This window comes from Rhopilema esculentum, chromosome 15, assembly GCF_057945365.1.
Source record: "Rhopilema esculentum isolate cy_ngs chromosome 15, ASM5794536v1, whole genome shotgun sequence".
NCBI lineage: Eukaryota > Metazoa > Cnidaria > Scyphozoa > Rhizostomeae > Rhizostomatidae > Rhopilema > Rhopilema esculentum.
In genome coordinates, this window is record NC_142829.1 from 2992696 (window position 1) to 3009443 (window position 16748).

General features: G+C 36.7%; 1 protein-coding gene across 5 annotated transcripts in view; it reads right to left on the bottom strand.

The window, feature by feature from the left end:
* The window catches only part of LOC135685611 (DNA polymerase zeta catalytic subunit), a 48133-nt gene that overhangs the window by 10037 nt on the left and 21348 nt on the right, over window positions 1-16748 (bottom strand). For all 5 annotated transcript variants that reach the window (XM_065201594.2, XM_089112672.1, XM_089112673.1 and 2 more), the window contains 16 exons: window positions 16108-16200; window positions 15413-15575; window positions 11712-15065; window positions 11132-11171; window positions 10390-10504; window positions 9238-9704; window positions 8527-8664; window positions 7275-7524; window positions 6124-6545; window positions 5589-5849; window positions 4798-4880; window positions 3460-3621; window positions 2978-3035; window positions 2243-2322; window positions 680-749; window positions 18-125 (listed from right to left, as the gene is read on the bottom strand). In XM_065201594.2, coding sequence (XP_065057666.2) covers window positions 18-125; window positions 680-749; window positions 2243-2322; window positions 2978-3035; window positions 3460-3621; window positions 4798-4880; window positions 5589-5849; window positions 6124-6545; window positions 7275-7524; window positions 8527-8664; window positions 9238-9704; window positions 10390-10504; window positions 11132-11171; window positions 11712-15065; window positions 15413-15575; window positions 16108-16200 — 5864 coding nt within the window. The remainder of the gene's footprint in view (window positions 1-17; window positions 126-679; window positions 750-2242; window positions 2323-2977; window positions 3036-3459; window positions 3622-4797; window positions 4881-5588; window positions 5850-6123; window positions 6546-7274; window positions 7525-8526; window positions 8665-9237; window positions 9705-10389; window positions 10505-11131; window positions 11172-11711; window positions 15066-15412; window positions 15576-16107; window positions 16201-16748) is intronic.

Sequence of the window (16748 nt, forward strand, 5' to 3'; positions counted from 1 at the left end):
CACGAAACTTGAAATACCTCCACGCACGGCATACGCCCTGAGAAATTGGCAGAGGTGTATCCGTAGGTTACGTTTGCTATAAGCTTCAGACCAAGCTGTCGAGCATCCAGCATTCTGTGCAGAGCCTTGGAAAATACATTAATCGCAAAATATTATTAACGCAGTACATTCTGGTATTTTATGTGAAAATGTATTTCAAGGAAGTTTTGGGTTTAGAATGCAAAAAAATTTCAATGAAACAGTGACATGGGTGTATTTGATTAATTGAGATTATAACAATAATAAGGTATGATATGTTCTTTGCTATTTTGTCTGAATGAATAATGAATAAATAAAGAAATGAATAAAATACAGAAATGAATAAAATAAATATATAAATAAATAGAATGAATAAAATAATACGTACGTAAAAAAATGGATGAATAAATAGATAAAATAGATGTATTAGTAAAATGAATAAACCAATCAATCAATCAATCAACAATAACAAAGATAAATAAACAAACAAGTAAAATGATTTGCTCTTATATTGAAATAATTTGAATATACGATAGACTTTTAAATATTCAAATAAAACTTAAATGAAATAGCTGTGAAATAACATTTAGTAGAGTAAAGAAACACAGAAGGCAATAACAAAAACGAGAAAAAATTAAAGTCGTAAATAAAATCTGTCCACCTTGTTGTTTTTATTCTTTTTCATCGAGTTCTTCACCATTATTCTTGTCTTCAGTATGTCATCCAACATCCTACGAATGTGTTATATTTGTTGAAATGAGATATAGAATTTGAGTGCTACGAGAAATTCTCTGAGAAAACTGAAATACATAACCTCAACTATATTGTACTGTAAATCCTCGAATTAGCCCCCTGGAGGCTTAGTTATTTTTGATATTTTTGGATGGGGGCTTATTCGAGGGGGGGCTTATACGAGGGGGGCTTATAGAATCATTGTTTACATTAAGAAGACATTATTAAAAGACCTCATTTGTTTTAGTAGAAATTTCTTTATGAGCATTTAATTAATTAATACCAAAAGTATGAATTTGTTGTGGTAATTCAATAAAACGCCATAGGCAACCTCAGATGGCAAATAATCATCAAATTGAGGGGTCCAATTTGGGAATTTACGGTAGCAGTGGGGGCTTATTCGAGGGGGGGGGGCTTATTGACAATTTGTAGTTCTAGGATGGGGGCCTATTCGAAGGGGGAGCTTTTTCGAGAGGGGGGGGGCCAATTCGAGAAGTTACGGTATTTGAGAAATGTGGTTAGCTGACAATGACAACAAGACTACAGGACTACATGGTGACTACGACGACTAATAATAAACTCCAAATGGGCTATTGATGCTATTTTAACCATTCTCTCTATCGGGTCTAAATGTAACAATTTTTGTGGATAAGCAGTTCACCAACAATAAAATGTTATCAAAGGTGGGTTTGGAGACAAGACTTCAAAGTGCCTAGGTTTATAGTATACGTAGCTACCGACTAAAGAAGTGCCAAACTGCCGATAGAAAAGTATGGATTGAAGTTTCACGCATCCAAAAGAGGTTTCAATGGATGCTTCTAAAAATATTTTTACCCTTTCAATGATAGTCGTTGGAAACTCTACCTTTCTAACTTACCTAGTAGCAAAAAATGTTTATTATCCATTAAGTACTGGCGTTATTGGAGAAGGTGGCAGAGACTGGCTGTCAATAGCTTGGCTAACAATTATCTAAGAAGGCACCACTCCTTAAACCCATAAACAGGAGGCGTGACCTTATATGTTGCATTGGAATTCATTATGTTACACTGTTAGCTGGTAGTTTATCATTGTTGCAGGCCAATGAGATTGAAGGTAGGAGGTAAAAGACCAAACAAATGACAAGGATGTCATCTTTGATTCGCTGAATGCTGCAGTTATTCAGATTCATTTCAGGATTTTGTGAATAGTACCTTTACGAGCCCAAATTCATTTGACTAATGAAATAACAGGTGCAGTTTCCGTCTTATAGGGATTGCTCAATAGAATGACCCATAAGAGTTACCTCATGCTACAAAAAATTTAGATTTATTTTCAGTAAGCGAAATTTCATACACAAGTTTTGGATCTTGGTTACTATTAGAAAGCTTCTTCGCTGACTGATAGGATTGGTATGAAAAATCTTTTGATCGTTTGATCATCTTTATTTGAAATGAATCTATGCATCGTGAATTCATAATCAAAGATCATAATGGGGATCATAACGATTACAAACCGCGGAAGGATTCCTTTCCTGATGTTCGATTTGACAAAGCCAACACCGTTTGGAGATACATGAATGTCATCTTTGATTCGCTGAAAAAAGATAAATTGCTTTTTAGCAAGAATGATTTCGACAATTTTGAAATTTTAAAACACGTTCCGATAAAAAAATGCGATTTCGATAAAGCAACTTTCTAAAATTTTTTAATTGCTCAACTTTATATGAGTTTGTGCAATACTTTCTTTTGGCAGAAAAAAGAAGAAAATGGTCCAACGCAACAAGAAATTAACATCTCTAAGTTGCGTAGGACAAATGATCAATTGCTTTTAAAAGGATTAAAAAATCTGAGGAGCTCTTACAAAGAAAGTGATTTTGCTGGAGATATTGGCGAGATTGGATTTTCTAGGAATGTTCGAGAAAAAAAGTAAATCTGAAGTAGGCTGGTGTGTATATTATTACGTATTAGCAGTACAGGTTACTCCACCAAAACATGAAACATTCACAATATGGAGCAAGAGAAAATGTCGATTAAGCAGATCAATCACCCAAATGATATACAATGAAAACAGTACGGTAGGAGCAACCGAGAGCAACAGCACTTGAGAAAAATAGGAAAAAAAGGATTTTTCAGTGGATACAGAGGATTCTCTATTATTTTTAAGGGAGCATAACCCCTCTCTCCTCAAGACAAATCGTAACTTCGGCCCTGGAATAATATAAGATCAATTATATTATGATGAAAGTTACCTGCAGTACAGAAGTTGGTAAAGATAGAGATGTTGCACCAAACTTGAAAGCTCCAGGTCTAAAAATTCGAGTAAAAAATTATTTAAAGTAGAGATCAGAGTTGAAAATATAATTTAAACTCGTTTAAGAAAATTTCCTTGTACAATAAATGGGACCAAATCGTCGAAAATGAAAGCAGGATCTAAAAAAAATTTAAAGACACTGAAGGAAATGAAAATTTTAGCCAGAAATAAAGGTAAGTTTTCTTGTTTGTTTGAGGTATTCATTATTTGAAGCATTTGAGGAAAAATTCAAAAAGATGGACCTATTTGTTTTACTAAAAAGAAAGGGTCAAGATGATATTTTTGACAACAAGACATAAGATAAAAAACATAAGACATTTAAGGAAGAATGTTGTTGGGGACAGGTATTGAAAAATGTTGTTAACTCTTGTAACCGAATGATGAAGATAAAAGAAGGTTTACTGACAGAAAATGACATACTCGCTCCACTGAGAGACGCGTCCAAGGCATGTGGAAAAACAGTAATTGTAGGCAATTATGATAGATGGATAAAGAGACTGGAAATCAAGAACCAAAACGGGGTCAGTGTAGAAGCGAGACTCGGGCTCCATCACGAGAGGAATTACTTCGGGGGCAGCCATTCTAGAAAAGACGGTAAATGTTTATTTTGTCATACAGGCAAAGAAAAAGCATAAGCATTCAAAGAATATTTGTCAACATTGATCTTTGTGGAGAAAGATCAAGGTTTATTAGCCACGACAACGTGTTGGGATTTGGCAAGATAGAAATTAAAAGCTCTTCTGCCACACTTCAGAGCATAAAACGTCAGAACATAGATCAAAAAGGTAAGTTAGGAATATCATTACTGTTATTTGGCTCGAAATAGGCTGACTGTTAAGCTTTGCCCAATCAATGTTGGTTGCCTAGTGAAAATATTACTAATGAAGTTCAAGGGTGAAAACTAACTTAATCTGTTTACACATGACCGGTTTTTTCATTTTTATGTAGATAGTCTGTTAGATGTTAGATGTTAGATAAAACAATTTGTAAATTAATGATAAAATAATTGATCGCAAATCAGTATGATAAAACGAAAGCTGATATCCAAATCATTATCATAATTCGTCTGTTTTGTAACAGCTCACGTCAAAATGAACATATTTTCTGTCAATGCAAAACAACCGTGCCTTCCACGACCTCAGTGTCATCGTGAATAGGAGGGGACGAGAGAAGTTGGTTGTCATGTTGACATTTTAAGTATTAGCACGTAAAGGCTGATAGTTGTTTTTGTTTACATTTTGATCTTTTAAGCGCTTGCAAAGGATCATGGGGAGCAAAGGGTCTTTAAGGCAGGCTTGTCTGGGTCTATGAAGGGGGTCCCTTAAAACAACCAAAATAAAATGAATATGGAAATATTGTATTTTGCACGTGTCGCGGTTTATTCTTGCTATTGTTTCCTCAAAATACAACTCCATTTTTAGCTGCCTACAGTTTTCTTGTCACTTTTACTGTTTTTAGAGAGAATTTCTGGGCAACAGAAGCGCAATACATACAGTTCCCACCCTATTTTATGTACAAGTCCGAATAGGCAAAGCCTGGCCTTTCGAAAGCTTTAATGTCATAATATCGAATATATTGACAAGTTCAAATTGTTTTGAGTAGCTGCAGGCAGGATAAAGAACTTGAAAAATTATGTAAACAAGGATTTTTTAAAAAGACATTGATATCAAAAAACAAATGCACTGCTGTACACTAATTCTCAAGTAAACTTTTAAAGCAAGAAAAACAGCAAAAGCAAATGGAGGTTAAATAACTCACTGCGCACGCTGGCGAACACTGGGTGAAACCGGGATGAATCCCATTGGCTTTGCGATGCGGAGCATCATGCTTTCAACGCGAAACTGTGAAACAAAAATGGAGTAGTAGATTAGGAAATAAAGCCTAACGGAACACTTGTAATTCCTAAATTTGATTGCTGTTTATGAAATAAAAACAAGAAGCAAATTTGGAAAACAGTATATGGAATATAAAAAAAAGAAAAATGAAATAGTTTGCATAGAAAACAAGATAACAGCAAACACTGACGTGCTTTGAATAGCTAACCACTCATAAAGCATAACGAATACTCATAATAGCTAAACACAGTGAGCAATACAATTGAAATGCTGCAGAAAATTTAGATGGAAAATAAGTGAATCAGTCCACGGGAATTGGCAAAAAATAGAACTTTGAAAATGTGGGAGAGTGTGTGAATGCAGTTTGATTGTGAAGAAAAGAAACATCGTCCAGTAACAAGAAAAAAATGGATAAAAATGGAAAAGATGAATTCGTTCGTTCAAAATAAGCAGTTTTAAAATAAGAACACATCACTAGTGTAGTAAAGATTATGAATGGGGAAAGAGAAACACTGGGGTGCCAAGGGAAACAGGAATGCATTTGTTCTCAGATGTCAGGGTAAAGAAAGGTGCATTTTTCTTGGGTACCAAATGAAAAGGGTGCGGAAATGTCTTTGGGGTCGATAATAGGATGCATCAAACAAAAAACAACTATTTGACCTGACAAAATCCTGAGTTATATCTTTATAGGATTCAGTGGCAAATCTTCCTTACCTGGGATCCACGGGAAATGACTGAGTAAAACAGAATTCCAAATAGTCTTGCGAGTTCACTTGTTCGACTAATGAAGTCTGTTCTCACGAGCATTTCAACATTAGCTCGACATCGAGTGATGTAATATTCGACAACTTTTCGCCGGTGCAAAGATGTTTGGTGACTCCACCACGATGAAAGAGTACGAAAAGAATACTTTGGCAGTCGTCTGTGAAGAACATGGAAGGCTACACTCTCGAAAGAGTATACGCGCAGTGTTACCTGGGAAAGAGATTTCGAAAGAGTATTAGAAAGACTGTAATCCAAATGCTGCAACAGATTAGTTTTGAAGGATGAAAATCAAAATGTGACGTTGATTAGCGGTTTCAACAATAACTGCTGCGGAAAAAAAGAGGCATGTAAACATCGAAGCTTATTGAGACTTTGTCAAGTGACAATACATACAATATATAAAATCAAAGTGATCAATAGACAAAAGTTTATCAGCTATAGCAACAAAAACAAGAATAGCAATACAAACAAACCTGATACTTACTTCACTGCGCATTATTCTCCAAACATTCAACAGAATTCTTCCACTGATTTTCACATCGTTTGTATGCCCGTACAGCTCATCTATTTCGCCAGCTTTATGAGTACTTGTGCTTGCTTCGACGCCAGGGATCCTTGATAATTGGGGACAGAGCAGGATGTCCAGTTCTTTTGCTCTGTCAATCAAGTAGCCCCAAGACAACATTTGGATCTCGTAGCCAATGAGCATATCCGGGTCATGAAATCGAACAAATGACTGGAATGCAATGATCATGGATTTCTCGTCAGCGTACGATCGTTGAGTGTAATCTGTGATTCCGGATTTCTTGAGTATAGACAAACTACGACCATGTGTACTAATGTTGGCTTTGTCAGCAATGAATGTATTCTGTTTATCACAGCATGGTGATGGTGGTACACTGCGCTCTAAAAAAAGACAAAACAGGCCTGAAATGTTTCGCAACAAAATTGATTATATAGAAAGATGGACATAGGTAGACAAAATATCAAAAGAGTAATCAAACTTTCACTAAGTTGGACTGTCTTGCGATTTTCCATTTAATTTTCCTACCTTATTCAAGTCAAAAGTCGTTCTCCGGATAAGGCAGACTTTAACTAAGTCAGAACATTTTCTCAACCCTCTTAACGGTCCGATCTAAAGAGATTCAAGTGTATTATACACTTTGATTGTTTGCTTAATTAGTCAAATGGAACATTCCCCCCCCCCCCTTTCTAAAAAGCCATTCTTTACTGTGTTGAAAGAAGATTAATAGAATGGAAATGATAATTCGGTTGTCATCGATTCAATTTAGCTTAGTCTGCTGGCGTTTATAGGAGGGATTAAAAAGACTGTTCAAAACTTTGATATCAGGTCAAACATTCAAATAAACAATTGTGGATTTTACTTTGCCATTAATGTATCATTTGACAAATCAAAAAAGTGTGATTGATCTGATTTTTCAACAAATGTCGGGGTAAGATAAAGTTAAAGCGAGAATGATTTAACAGAATGGTTGGAACAAATCGTTTTTAAAGATAAAGAAAGATATGTAAAAACTTAATACTAGTTTAAGTTGCAGTAAAACAGGTTGTGCTAAATAAAAAGAGCTAAGTTTTCCAGGATTCAAAAATAGATGAATTATCAAGCATTATTACCTTTAACATTTTCACTTGTATTTTCAATTTGTATTTTAGCGGATGATGGCGCAGCAGAAGTCATGGCTGTCGAGCAGTTTTCAGTCGAGCTTCCTAAGTCGACGAGAAAAATCCCTGTCTCCTTGGTATCATTGGTATCGCAAGTCACGTGGTAAAATATTGCACATATTGGATCGAAGCCAGGATCAGGGCACAGGTCTCGTCTTGTTTTTACATGAAGCTCTATGCTGAGGATGGTTAGATGTTGGACCTGTAAGAGAAGCAAAACCCATACTAATGGTTGCATTGTTTCAATATGTTAATATGACTGTTTAAGGTGCTATTTTGCAAGTACAATTGATTACTGTGCCTGTTTGATGTGTTATGAAGAAAACTCGCCAACACTCCATTAAAATAATACACTTTCTATAAGAATACCACAAAGATTTCCAGCCTCAACGTTATTAGGAATTTGTTGCTATGAGCATGAATACATATTTTTAAAGTAATTCTATTTTGTTCAAATCTGATATAGTTTAAGGGGAACACAGTTAGAAGAAATTTCATGTCATGACAAGAAAAGGTAAAGCAATTCTCTACTTAATGCAATGACAATAAAAATGTTGCTAACTTGAAGTTTCAAACAATAAAAAAATGTTTTAATTGCAATTTTCTGTTATGAACATCCCAAAAGAGGTCACTGCTGAAAATGAGACACAAATCTGTGTGCTGAGGCTGAGCAATATTCTTATAGCCTTCTTAAGAATTGGATGATTCCTTAGCTGAAAATTCTCATAAACAATATTTTCATAATAGAAAAAGAGTGTACATTTAATTACTGCAACAGGCAAACGAGGATTGAATTATAATAGGATACATCAATACATAATTATTATTTAAAAGCAGGATAGAAATATGCAACAGTGTTTTAATTATGACAGGCAAAACTTTCACATGAAAGAAAATAGCTGCATGTTGACAGAATGTCTTTGAATGAATTCGAAAAATGGGCAACAAAGGTTCGGGGAAAACTGGACTAAAATATAGGTGTAAATAAATGAATGCTTTAAGGGCTCTCGAACCCAGAGAAACTGTGGGCAAAGTCATTCATTAAGCATTCAAAATAGGGAAGAACAAGGTTTCTTGGTAGGCTTAAAGGATGGGTTTCCCTGTTTGAGCCATTGCCGTTGGCTTGAGACTACTGAAGAAGCAAGCTGATAAACAGTAAGAAATCAGCGAAGTTACACGCAAATAACAGCAAATATGCTAATACCTCATGAGCATTACGAGCATCGTCGTAATTCACTTGCGTAAACCCGAAACCAAATTTGTTCGCTGGGGTTGGTCCATCAATTTGCGATGTGTCCGTTAAAGATCTTTTTAATGTCACTGAGGCGAGGGGTGTCGATGTCTGAAAAAATATGTCAAGATGAAATGCATGGGCAACAAATGAATTAGCTGTTTAATATTTCTGTATTTGGACGAAAGCATAAGACCAGAGTGTCAGCCAATTCATAGCCACTAGGCTTTGCACAAAACTTGGTCTAGTTACCTAAAGTTTTTCAAGTAAAAAGGCAATTTGTGAGTCTCATAGAAAATCTGCATTATATGCGAAATGCAAATGAGATAGGGCAGTTGATATCCAAAATGTACCCTGATTTTCCATGCAAACATATCTTCGTATGCAGCCCTAGAAATTGGGATGAAATACTAGTTAATTCAATTTCATATTTTTATTTTGGTGCTAAAAGATTATTTGTAAACAATATTGGACTTTTTCGTCGTTTGGAGCTACCCCTATTCAGTAATTTCCTACACTTCATTTCACAGCAAAATTTGATCCAGCTAGATCAACCATTTTCGCTGGTTCAAATCGAGCCATGATTTTGATTCACTACTGAAAGCTGACTTTAATAACATTGTGGTTGTATCCAGCTTCTGAAAAAGTGCTGTTTCCACAAAAATACAAATAAGTGATAATTACATTTGGCTTCGATTTTTGATCGCTTTCTTGACCTGGCAGACGTAGCCTCTGCGATGCTCTTTTCCTGATTGACAAAGGTGTGCTGGTACAATGGGCGTGTGCTGAAGGAGTAACCGTTACTGTGCCTAATGCAGGAAAAGATGGTGACAAAGTTGGACTTTCCATTAAAGCTTTTTTGCTTATTTCTGGTGTGTTTTCTATTCCCTTTGCATTCTTAGCAGCACATTCTTGGCTCTTAAGTGAAGGACTTTTTGAAACATGGTCCTTCTCTACACACTTTACTGGATTTTTTAAATCCCTGCTTATTGGTTCTGTCTTGATGACGTCACGTGGTTGAATCGTGTTCTTCTCGAGCCATTGTCTTACACTTTCCATTGAGGGTGGCTTTCTGCACGGGGTTATCGCAACAACATTGTCCCCAATTATCATTCTTCTGAAATTTGCTTCATCCACTCCTTCGGCCATTGCTAAACAAACAGAAAGCATTGTATAATGAATAATTACTGGAAAAAGATAAGAAATCTGACTATGAGGGGGTATGAAACTCAGTAGGTCGCCGATTAGTGCCACAGGAGGGCACTTTTTACCATTGAAACAGCTTGACGAGACACTTTAATATAAAAAGAGAACACTTGCAATATGGTACTATCACGGTCAATATATAAGTACCGCTTGTATCAATATAATTCTTCAAACCGCACAACATTTGGAGAATTGCATGATATAATATAGGTCTATCTTTCTTGTTCAATAACAATACAGCATAAGGACAGCGCCCGTGTAGTCAATATAACATTCTGATTGGCTAATTGTTTTCTTGCTACAATCACGTGTCAAAGTCAACAATGTATGGAGTAGGCTAGAAATAGAAAACTAAAGATAAGATTTCTCAACTTAGCAACTACTGTACATTACTTTCCATTCTCATTTGGAACCACTTTGAATCGTACAAATAATATAGATTTCCATCATGTTCAACGATTATCTTGACGGGAATATTATTAATAGCAACGAAAACTTCAACAGGAACATTAACCTTGAAGGGAATGTTAATCGCCGGGGCTTAAAAGAGCGTTTACGGCACCTTAGTATCACTGATTGTGTTTCGCTTTTTCGTGCCTAAAGCCAACTTAATGCTGTTAAAAGCCTTACCTTGACAATGCAAGTCCTGATACAAAGTTGTATTAAAGACATCTTCATCTGCCTTGAGCTTTTCAAGCGATCCTTGATATCCACTTTCCGTTTTAAAGGAGGGCAAATTGCTTACCTGTTGAGGAAAGAACACAATAGTAAAAAAATCGTTTCGATGGCACGACTTGGAGTATTGCAAAATAAGGAGTAAAGACTTCGTTTCGATGGCATGTCTTGGAGTGTAGACAGGCACGTCGCTAAAGGGGCGTGTGGGGTGTGACACCACGCTTGAACAGAAATTCTATTGCAAAAATAAGGAGTAAAGACTTCGTTTCGATGGCACGTCTTGGAGTGTAGACGAGAAAGTCGAAAGATCACAGCAAAACTTCCTGTTCTGATTTTTTTAAGTTTTAATTTCTCTTTGTCCTTAAAAATAATATCAACCATTTTAGAAAAACCCTTGATTGTCTTTAAAATAATGCCTCCAGTTTATTCCAGCCTTTGGCATCAATACAGCAGTGGAACAAATAGAATAAGTGGTCAGCTAAAAAATTTTCAGATTGTCACAAACAAATGAAAACAAATGAAATGGTTCTTTCTGAATTAAGAAAATAATATTGTAATACACCTCTAATTTTAAAAAGTCCTTTATCATACTGTGCAATGTTTCCATGACGACGAAATGCAACTATGTTTAGGACATAATGACGAAATGAGAACTTGGTCAATTAAATCAAAGTTTAAATCAAATTGGTTTGCATACCTTTACAGAGTCGATTCGTAATTTGCGTCCTCCAATAATCCTGAAATGAATGTGTTGTGATAAATTTAATCAAATAATTCAAGGGGATTCAAGAAGAAAATTCTTTTTTAGACACTTTAGACATGTCCCATAATCGACACAAATAAGCAATAGAAAGGGACAATAAAAATTGACTGAAATTGTCTAAATATTTTGCCATACTGCCGTTAAAATGTTGCAAGTTCATCGACTACCGTAGGAAAAAGCAAGAAAACCGAATACGGATTATTCGACCACGAAGATAGCCCATTTCTTGGCATCTCTTGGTTTTACAATTAGAAACAGAAGTAGCAAATGCCTAGTGTTTGCATCAAATGCCAAAATTTATCATCTGACATTGCTGCTCCTAGTGTCAGCGGTCAATTACTGAATATATGCGCAGTCAGTGGATCAGAAAACCCTGGATTCAGAACATATTTGCGCCGCTCCTTCGTCGTTTCGTAACAAAGTCTAAACATTATATACATTTTTGGGATTAGAGACTACAGTAAATTGATTCATTCAAGAATATGAATTAGAGAAATAAAAAAACAAAACTCACTGTGTACAGGACGGAATATCTTTTGAATTGCCGAAAAATGCTTGTTGATTTCGAGTCTCTCCTAAACCAAATGAGAAAGCTGTCGCTAAAACTTTCTTTCGCGTTGGAGGTTTCAGCAACGGAGTAATCAGCACTGTTCTATCAACTGCAAAGCTGGCACATGGAGAATACTCCTGACTAGAAGCTACAATTGGGACCGCTCCTGGTTCACCACTTGCATCATGGATATCAGAATTGTCATCAGTGGATTTATTCATAAAAGCCGGTTGGTCGTGTTTCTTATTATTTTCAAATCCAGAGGATGAAGTAGAAACTGAATAAGGCGATGCTTCTTGTAAATGTAATGGTACTGGGCTTTCTGCATGTTCGCGTTCAGTGGAATCTTTGATGCAAGAATCTGTTCTTGTTGAATTCTCTTGAGGGAGGGTTGGAGCGCTTGCGTCAATTTCAGAAACAAAATCTTCTTTGCTCTTTGAAGAAATCTTGTTTACACCTGTCAGCATCGAAGATACTCTTTTTCTTTGCACGTTGGCATAATCAGGGTTAGGAGAGGACGTTAATATCTTAACTTTTTTAAACTCTTCTTTAATGGGCAAACTTGCTCCACTTTCAATTTTAGTTTGGTCTTCGAGATCACTTGTTTCTGTTTCCTTTGGTGGGCATGTGAAACATTTTGATTCAAACGCTTCATCATCTGAAAACGAGATTTCGAGGTTATCAAAAGCTGATGCCTTCATTTTCACAGAATCCTGGAGTGCCTCATTCTTTAATGTGTTCACAGCATCAAGGCTGGTTTTTGATCGATTCCTAAAAATTGGTAGTGGCAGTTCGGTTCCTGTTCGGTGAGAGGAAACACCCGGCAGTTCTATCTCCTTTGAGTGAGAGGAAGCGTCTAGCAGTTCGGCAACTTTCCGTTGAGAGATAGCATCCGGCAGTTTGTTTTCGTTCTGATGCAATGAAACGTCCAGCAGTTCGATTTCGTGCCGGTGAGAGAAAGAATTTGATATTACGGTTTCGCTCTCTTGAGAATCTGATATTACGAATTTCCCCTCTTGAGAATCATCAATGCAAGTAATTTCACATATGTCCATACATTTGTTTTCAAGTTTTGTCATTTTGGTCTGTTGAGACAACTGTTTCTCTGAATTGTCACTTTCCATTATAGCAGTAATATCATCGCTTATTTGATAAGTGTTTTTCTTCTCGGCAATGTCTAAATTCTTACAACTATCTTTATTTACAGTAGATGTACTTGGTAACAAAGCTAAATTTGGAAACAGTTCACAGGTTACCCCTTGCGAAACATCTTGGCCCTCATTTTGAGTGCCATTGCCACATGTTGGTCCAAGAAACCCACATTGACGTCCAATACTTTCAAGCAGTTTTGATGGCCTCAATCGACGAAATCCTCTCCTCCTTTCGATTCTGGAATGATTTTTCCCTCTTACTGCATGTGAATTGTCATTCGGTTCAGGTGCAGCTACTATTGGACTAAAATCAACACAGTATTCAAAACGCTCTGATTCTAACAAGCCTGTCATCTTCTCCATCCTTTCTGCTTTTGGTTGAGTATGTGTTCGATGACATATAAGCGAGCTTACTTCAGTAACATCGGGTTTTGGGGTTACAGATTCCGAATGCATGGAATTTCCATCACATTCTAGATAACGTCTAGTGCCATCGACGTTAGGATGATCTCCTTGATGGCTAACTCTAACATTTTGATTGCTAGCTTCATCCTTTTCTTTCTGTCTTTGCTTAGCTCTCCTTGATCTGGAGTTTGTAACAAATGTCGAGGCGTCAAGAATAGCAAAGTTCACTTTCACGGGTTTAATTTGGGCAGGAAATCGATCATCATGAAAGCTTATATTTACAGAATCACTTTCTGCTCCAAAAGGTTCCTCTTCTATCGCTTCTGCAGACACTCCTCCGTTAGCTGTGATTTTCGTGCAGCGCGGGTCACTATCTGGAGAGGTTGGCCTAGGTGGGGACTGGGGAAGATTGAAGTCTTCCAGCTCCTGGGATGGAAAGCGTGATCTAAACAGAAAGTCAGAACAGGTTTCACACTGTTTCACATTGGAGTCCTTCTCCTCTTCAAGTTTCAATCCACTGTGTGACGTCATGTTAAACCTTCTGCTGCTAGAATCAACTGTCGTGTAACGAACCTTTTTACAAGACTTGGAAACCGACAAATGAAGCTTTCGTTTACTGGATGCACTAGAGGCCTTTCTGCCAAGGATACTGGATGTATTAGAAGCCTTTTCCCCTAGCATGCCTGCGTAATTTGTTGCACGCACGTCAACAAGAGAAACACAGCAATCACGTATCAAGGAGCTGTATGTTTGCAGAGGCTGGCTTCTCATTGCATCACTGTCTAGAGAGGAAACTGAATCAGTCAACATTGTCGGAGGACACTTTTTACCAACATCAACCGCAGCCATACTATAACTTGCGTCCAGATTCCGTTCATTAGAATCCTTCTCTGGCAAACCAATCATTCCCTTCGCATTGCCACTCAACGTTAACCGATTGTACAACCTTTGAGTTGACTTTTCATCAAAACTCACAGGCTCGTCTTCATGTTTGTAACTAGCTGTTGATAAAGCCACTTTTCTACTATCCTTTCTGCTTCGTAAAGAAAAACGCTTTGACGAAGACGTTCGGGGATCTGTCGGAGAGACGATAAATATTTCTTGCGATTCGGCATTGAACAATGATGAAGCTGCAGCAGCAGGAGAAGTAGCTTCTCGATTAATGACAGTCTTCTGGGCATCCAAATGCTTATCGCTATCATCAAATTCAAGACCTTCAAAAGTAAATGATTTCTTACTCAACCCAGGTTTGCATCCACCATTAGAATTTTCCTCGTTACTTTCACTGTCTCCATGTCCAAACAGCAACTGATTTTTGTTAGAGAATATTTGCATAATGCCTTTTCTTTTCGAACTTGCAGACTTTTTAAGATCACCGTCTGCCTTGCTAGAGGTGACTCTAGTTCTAAGAGTCAGGCTTTTTTTCCTTGCTGACTTATCATAAGTTTTAAGAGCCTTTTTCTGGTATTTGGAGCCCCTCTTTCTAAGGAAGCTGTCCTCCAAGAAGTCACTATCACTGCTCCCATCTAGCTGAGCAATCACGTGCGCTGCTTTTGAAAGGCTTCGCATATAATGATACGCTACCCCTTGTCCATGCGAATCGGCAGGCTGATAAACTTCACAAGGCAAAACAACAGGCACCGTGTGTTGTTTCTTACTAGATTGAGACAAGTCCTCTATATCATATGTTCCATCAATTTGGGGAATATCTTTGATCCATGACGAGCTCCAACTCTCATTGAGGCTGAAGTCCATGATGTCACTACAAGACAGAGCAATAGTTTAGAAACAAAATCAATATTTAACTATCAATTTAGGCAAAATAATTGACTTCAATTGGATTGACTATCATCAATTAACATTGTTAGTAAATTTTTAATCCTGTAACTTTTGAACGCTATGGCACTTACGTAATAATAAACCTTTAAACGATATTTCCTTTTCCAGGCAACTATTCTTTTAAATAGTGAATCATTGTGATCTAGTTTGGGATTTCTCGTCATAATCCAAAATAAATGGGTGTTTGGAAGAACGAGTAACGCTGGGAATTGCTTGTACATTCCAAGATATTTAGCAGATTTGCTATTACAGATATCTAGTGCGCCTTACTCTTTATCCTTTTCAGCTTCTTTTTTAACTTCTTCAACAACCTCATCACCATTATCGTTACAAATATCATCATAGACATGTTGTGACATCATAATGGTTTCATTCATGTCATCTTCCTCAAGTTGGTCCAAGACCTCAGAGTCCATCTCATCTTCAGCAACACCTAAATTGCAAAAGTATAATTTTCTGGTCAGGAAGACTAAAACTTGAAGCTGAAAAAACATATTTAAAAACACGAATAAAATTGTGAATGAATTACTTCAAGGTGTGAATTTTCTCTATAATGTAACCCTAACCTACTCTTTTGTCACCCCAAGAAATTCTCGTTTGTGTTTATTTAAGGAATGTTGCCCCCTTTCTGAGTTATGACGTTTAAATAAAAAATATTTTCGTAAAATAACCGTTTTAAGGAGATTAGGATAGCAAAGAACGTGTAAAATGCTTCTAAAAGATGTTTTATTGAAAAAGAACAGACTCAGGTTTTCTAATGGGGATGTTTCTATCGGAGAGAAGAACGGCGTTTTTCAGTACCCTGTCATTTTTCAGCAAAGTAGCATTGTGTGAAACGAAACATCAAGACAGAACTTACAACTGTGGGATAAACCACTTGTCCACCTGTCGACGTTTAAAAGGCGATTTCTATAATTATCTATACAGCGTATTCTACACGTGATCTTGAACTAGTTCAAACATACCATTGCTTATTGACGACATTTGTGTCAAAACTGTTTCTTGATCATTTGATGGCATCAACAGAAAATCTAATAGTTCTTCGTCCATTGTTGTCCCTGAAACCAATGAATATAGTAGAAACCTAGGGTTTCTAAAACAGTAAATATACTATACTTATCAAATTAACAGAAACTTGTGATTTGGCCAACTTTCTCAAAGAATATTAAAGTCTCATGAAACTGGGACATTTGGTGTTTGGTCCAAACAGGGACCGCGGAAGCGGGGTGGCCTACGGGAGCTTCAGACCCCCCCCCAAATAATTCCCAAAATGTTCTTTAAACCGGCTACTGGCTTTGCTTAATGTCCCAACGTCTCTGATGTTTGTGTCACACACAACAGTGTAAATCCTAACTGTTACATCAAGATAAAGCCATCATGTGACAGATTGGAAGCAAACTATCCTTATTTTGCATGTGTTAAACATATTCCGCAAAGAAAGCAAGTAATTATATTTATCACTTTCAAAAAAGTAGTCAGTGGATCAATTAGATTAATGGGTTCATTCCAAACATATTTTAACTGAGAAAACAGGTGTAGCTGAATTGGGATAAAATTGATTGAAATAGATTGCTATGAGGGAATTTTTAGTGGAAAAATCTAATAT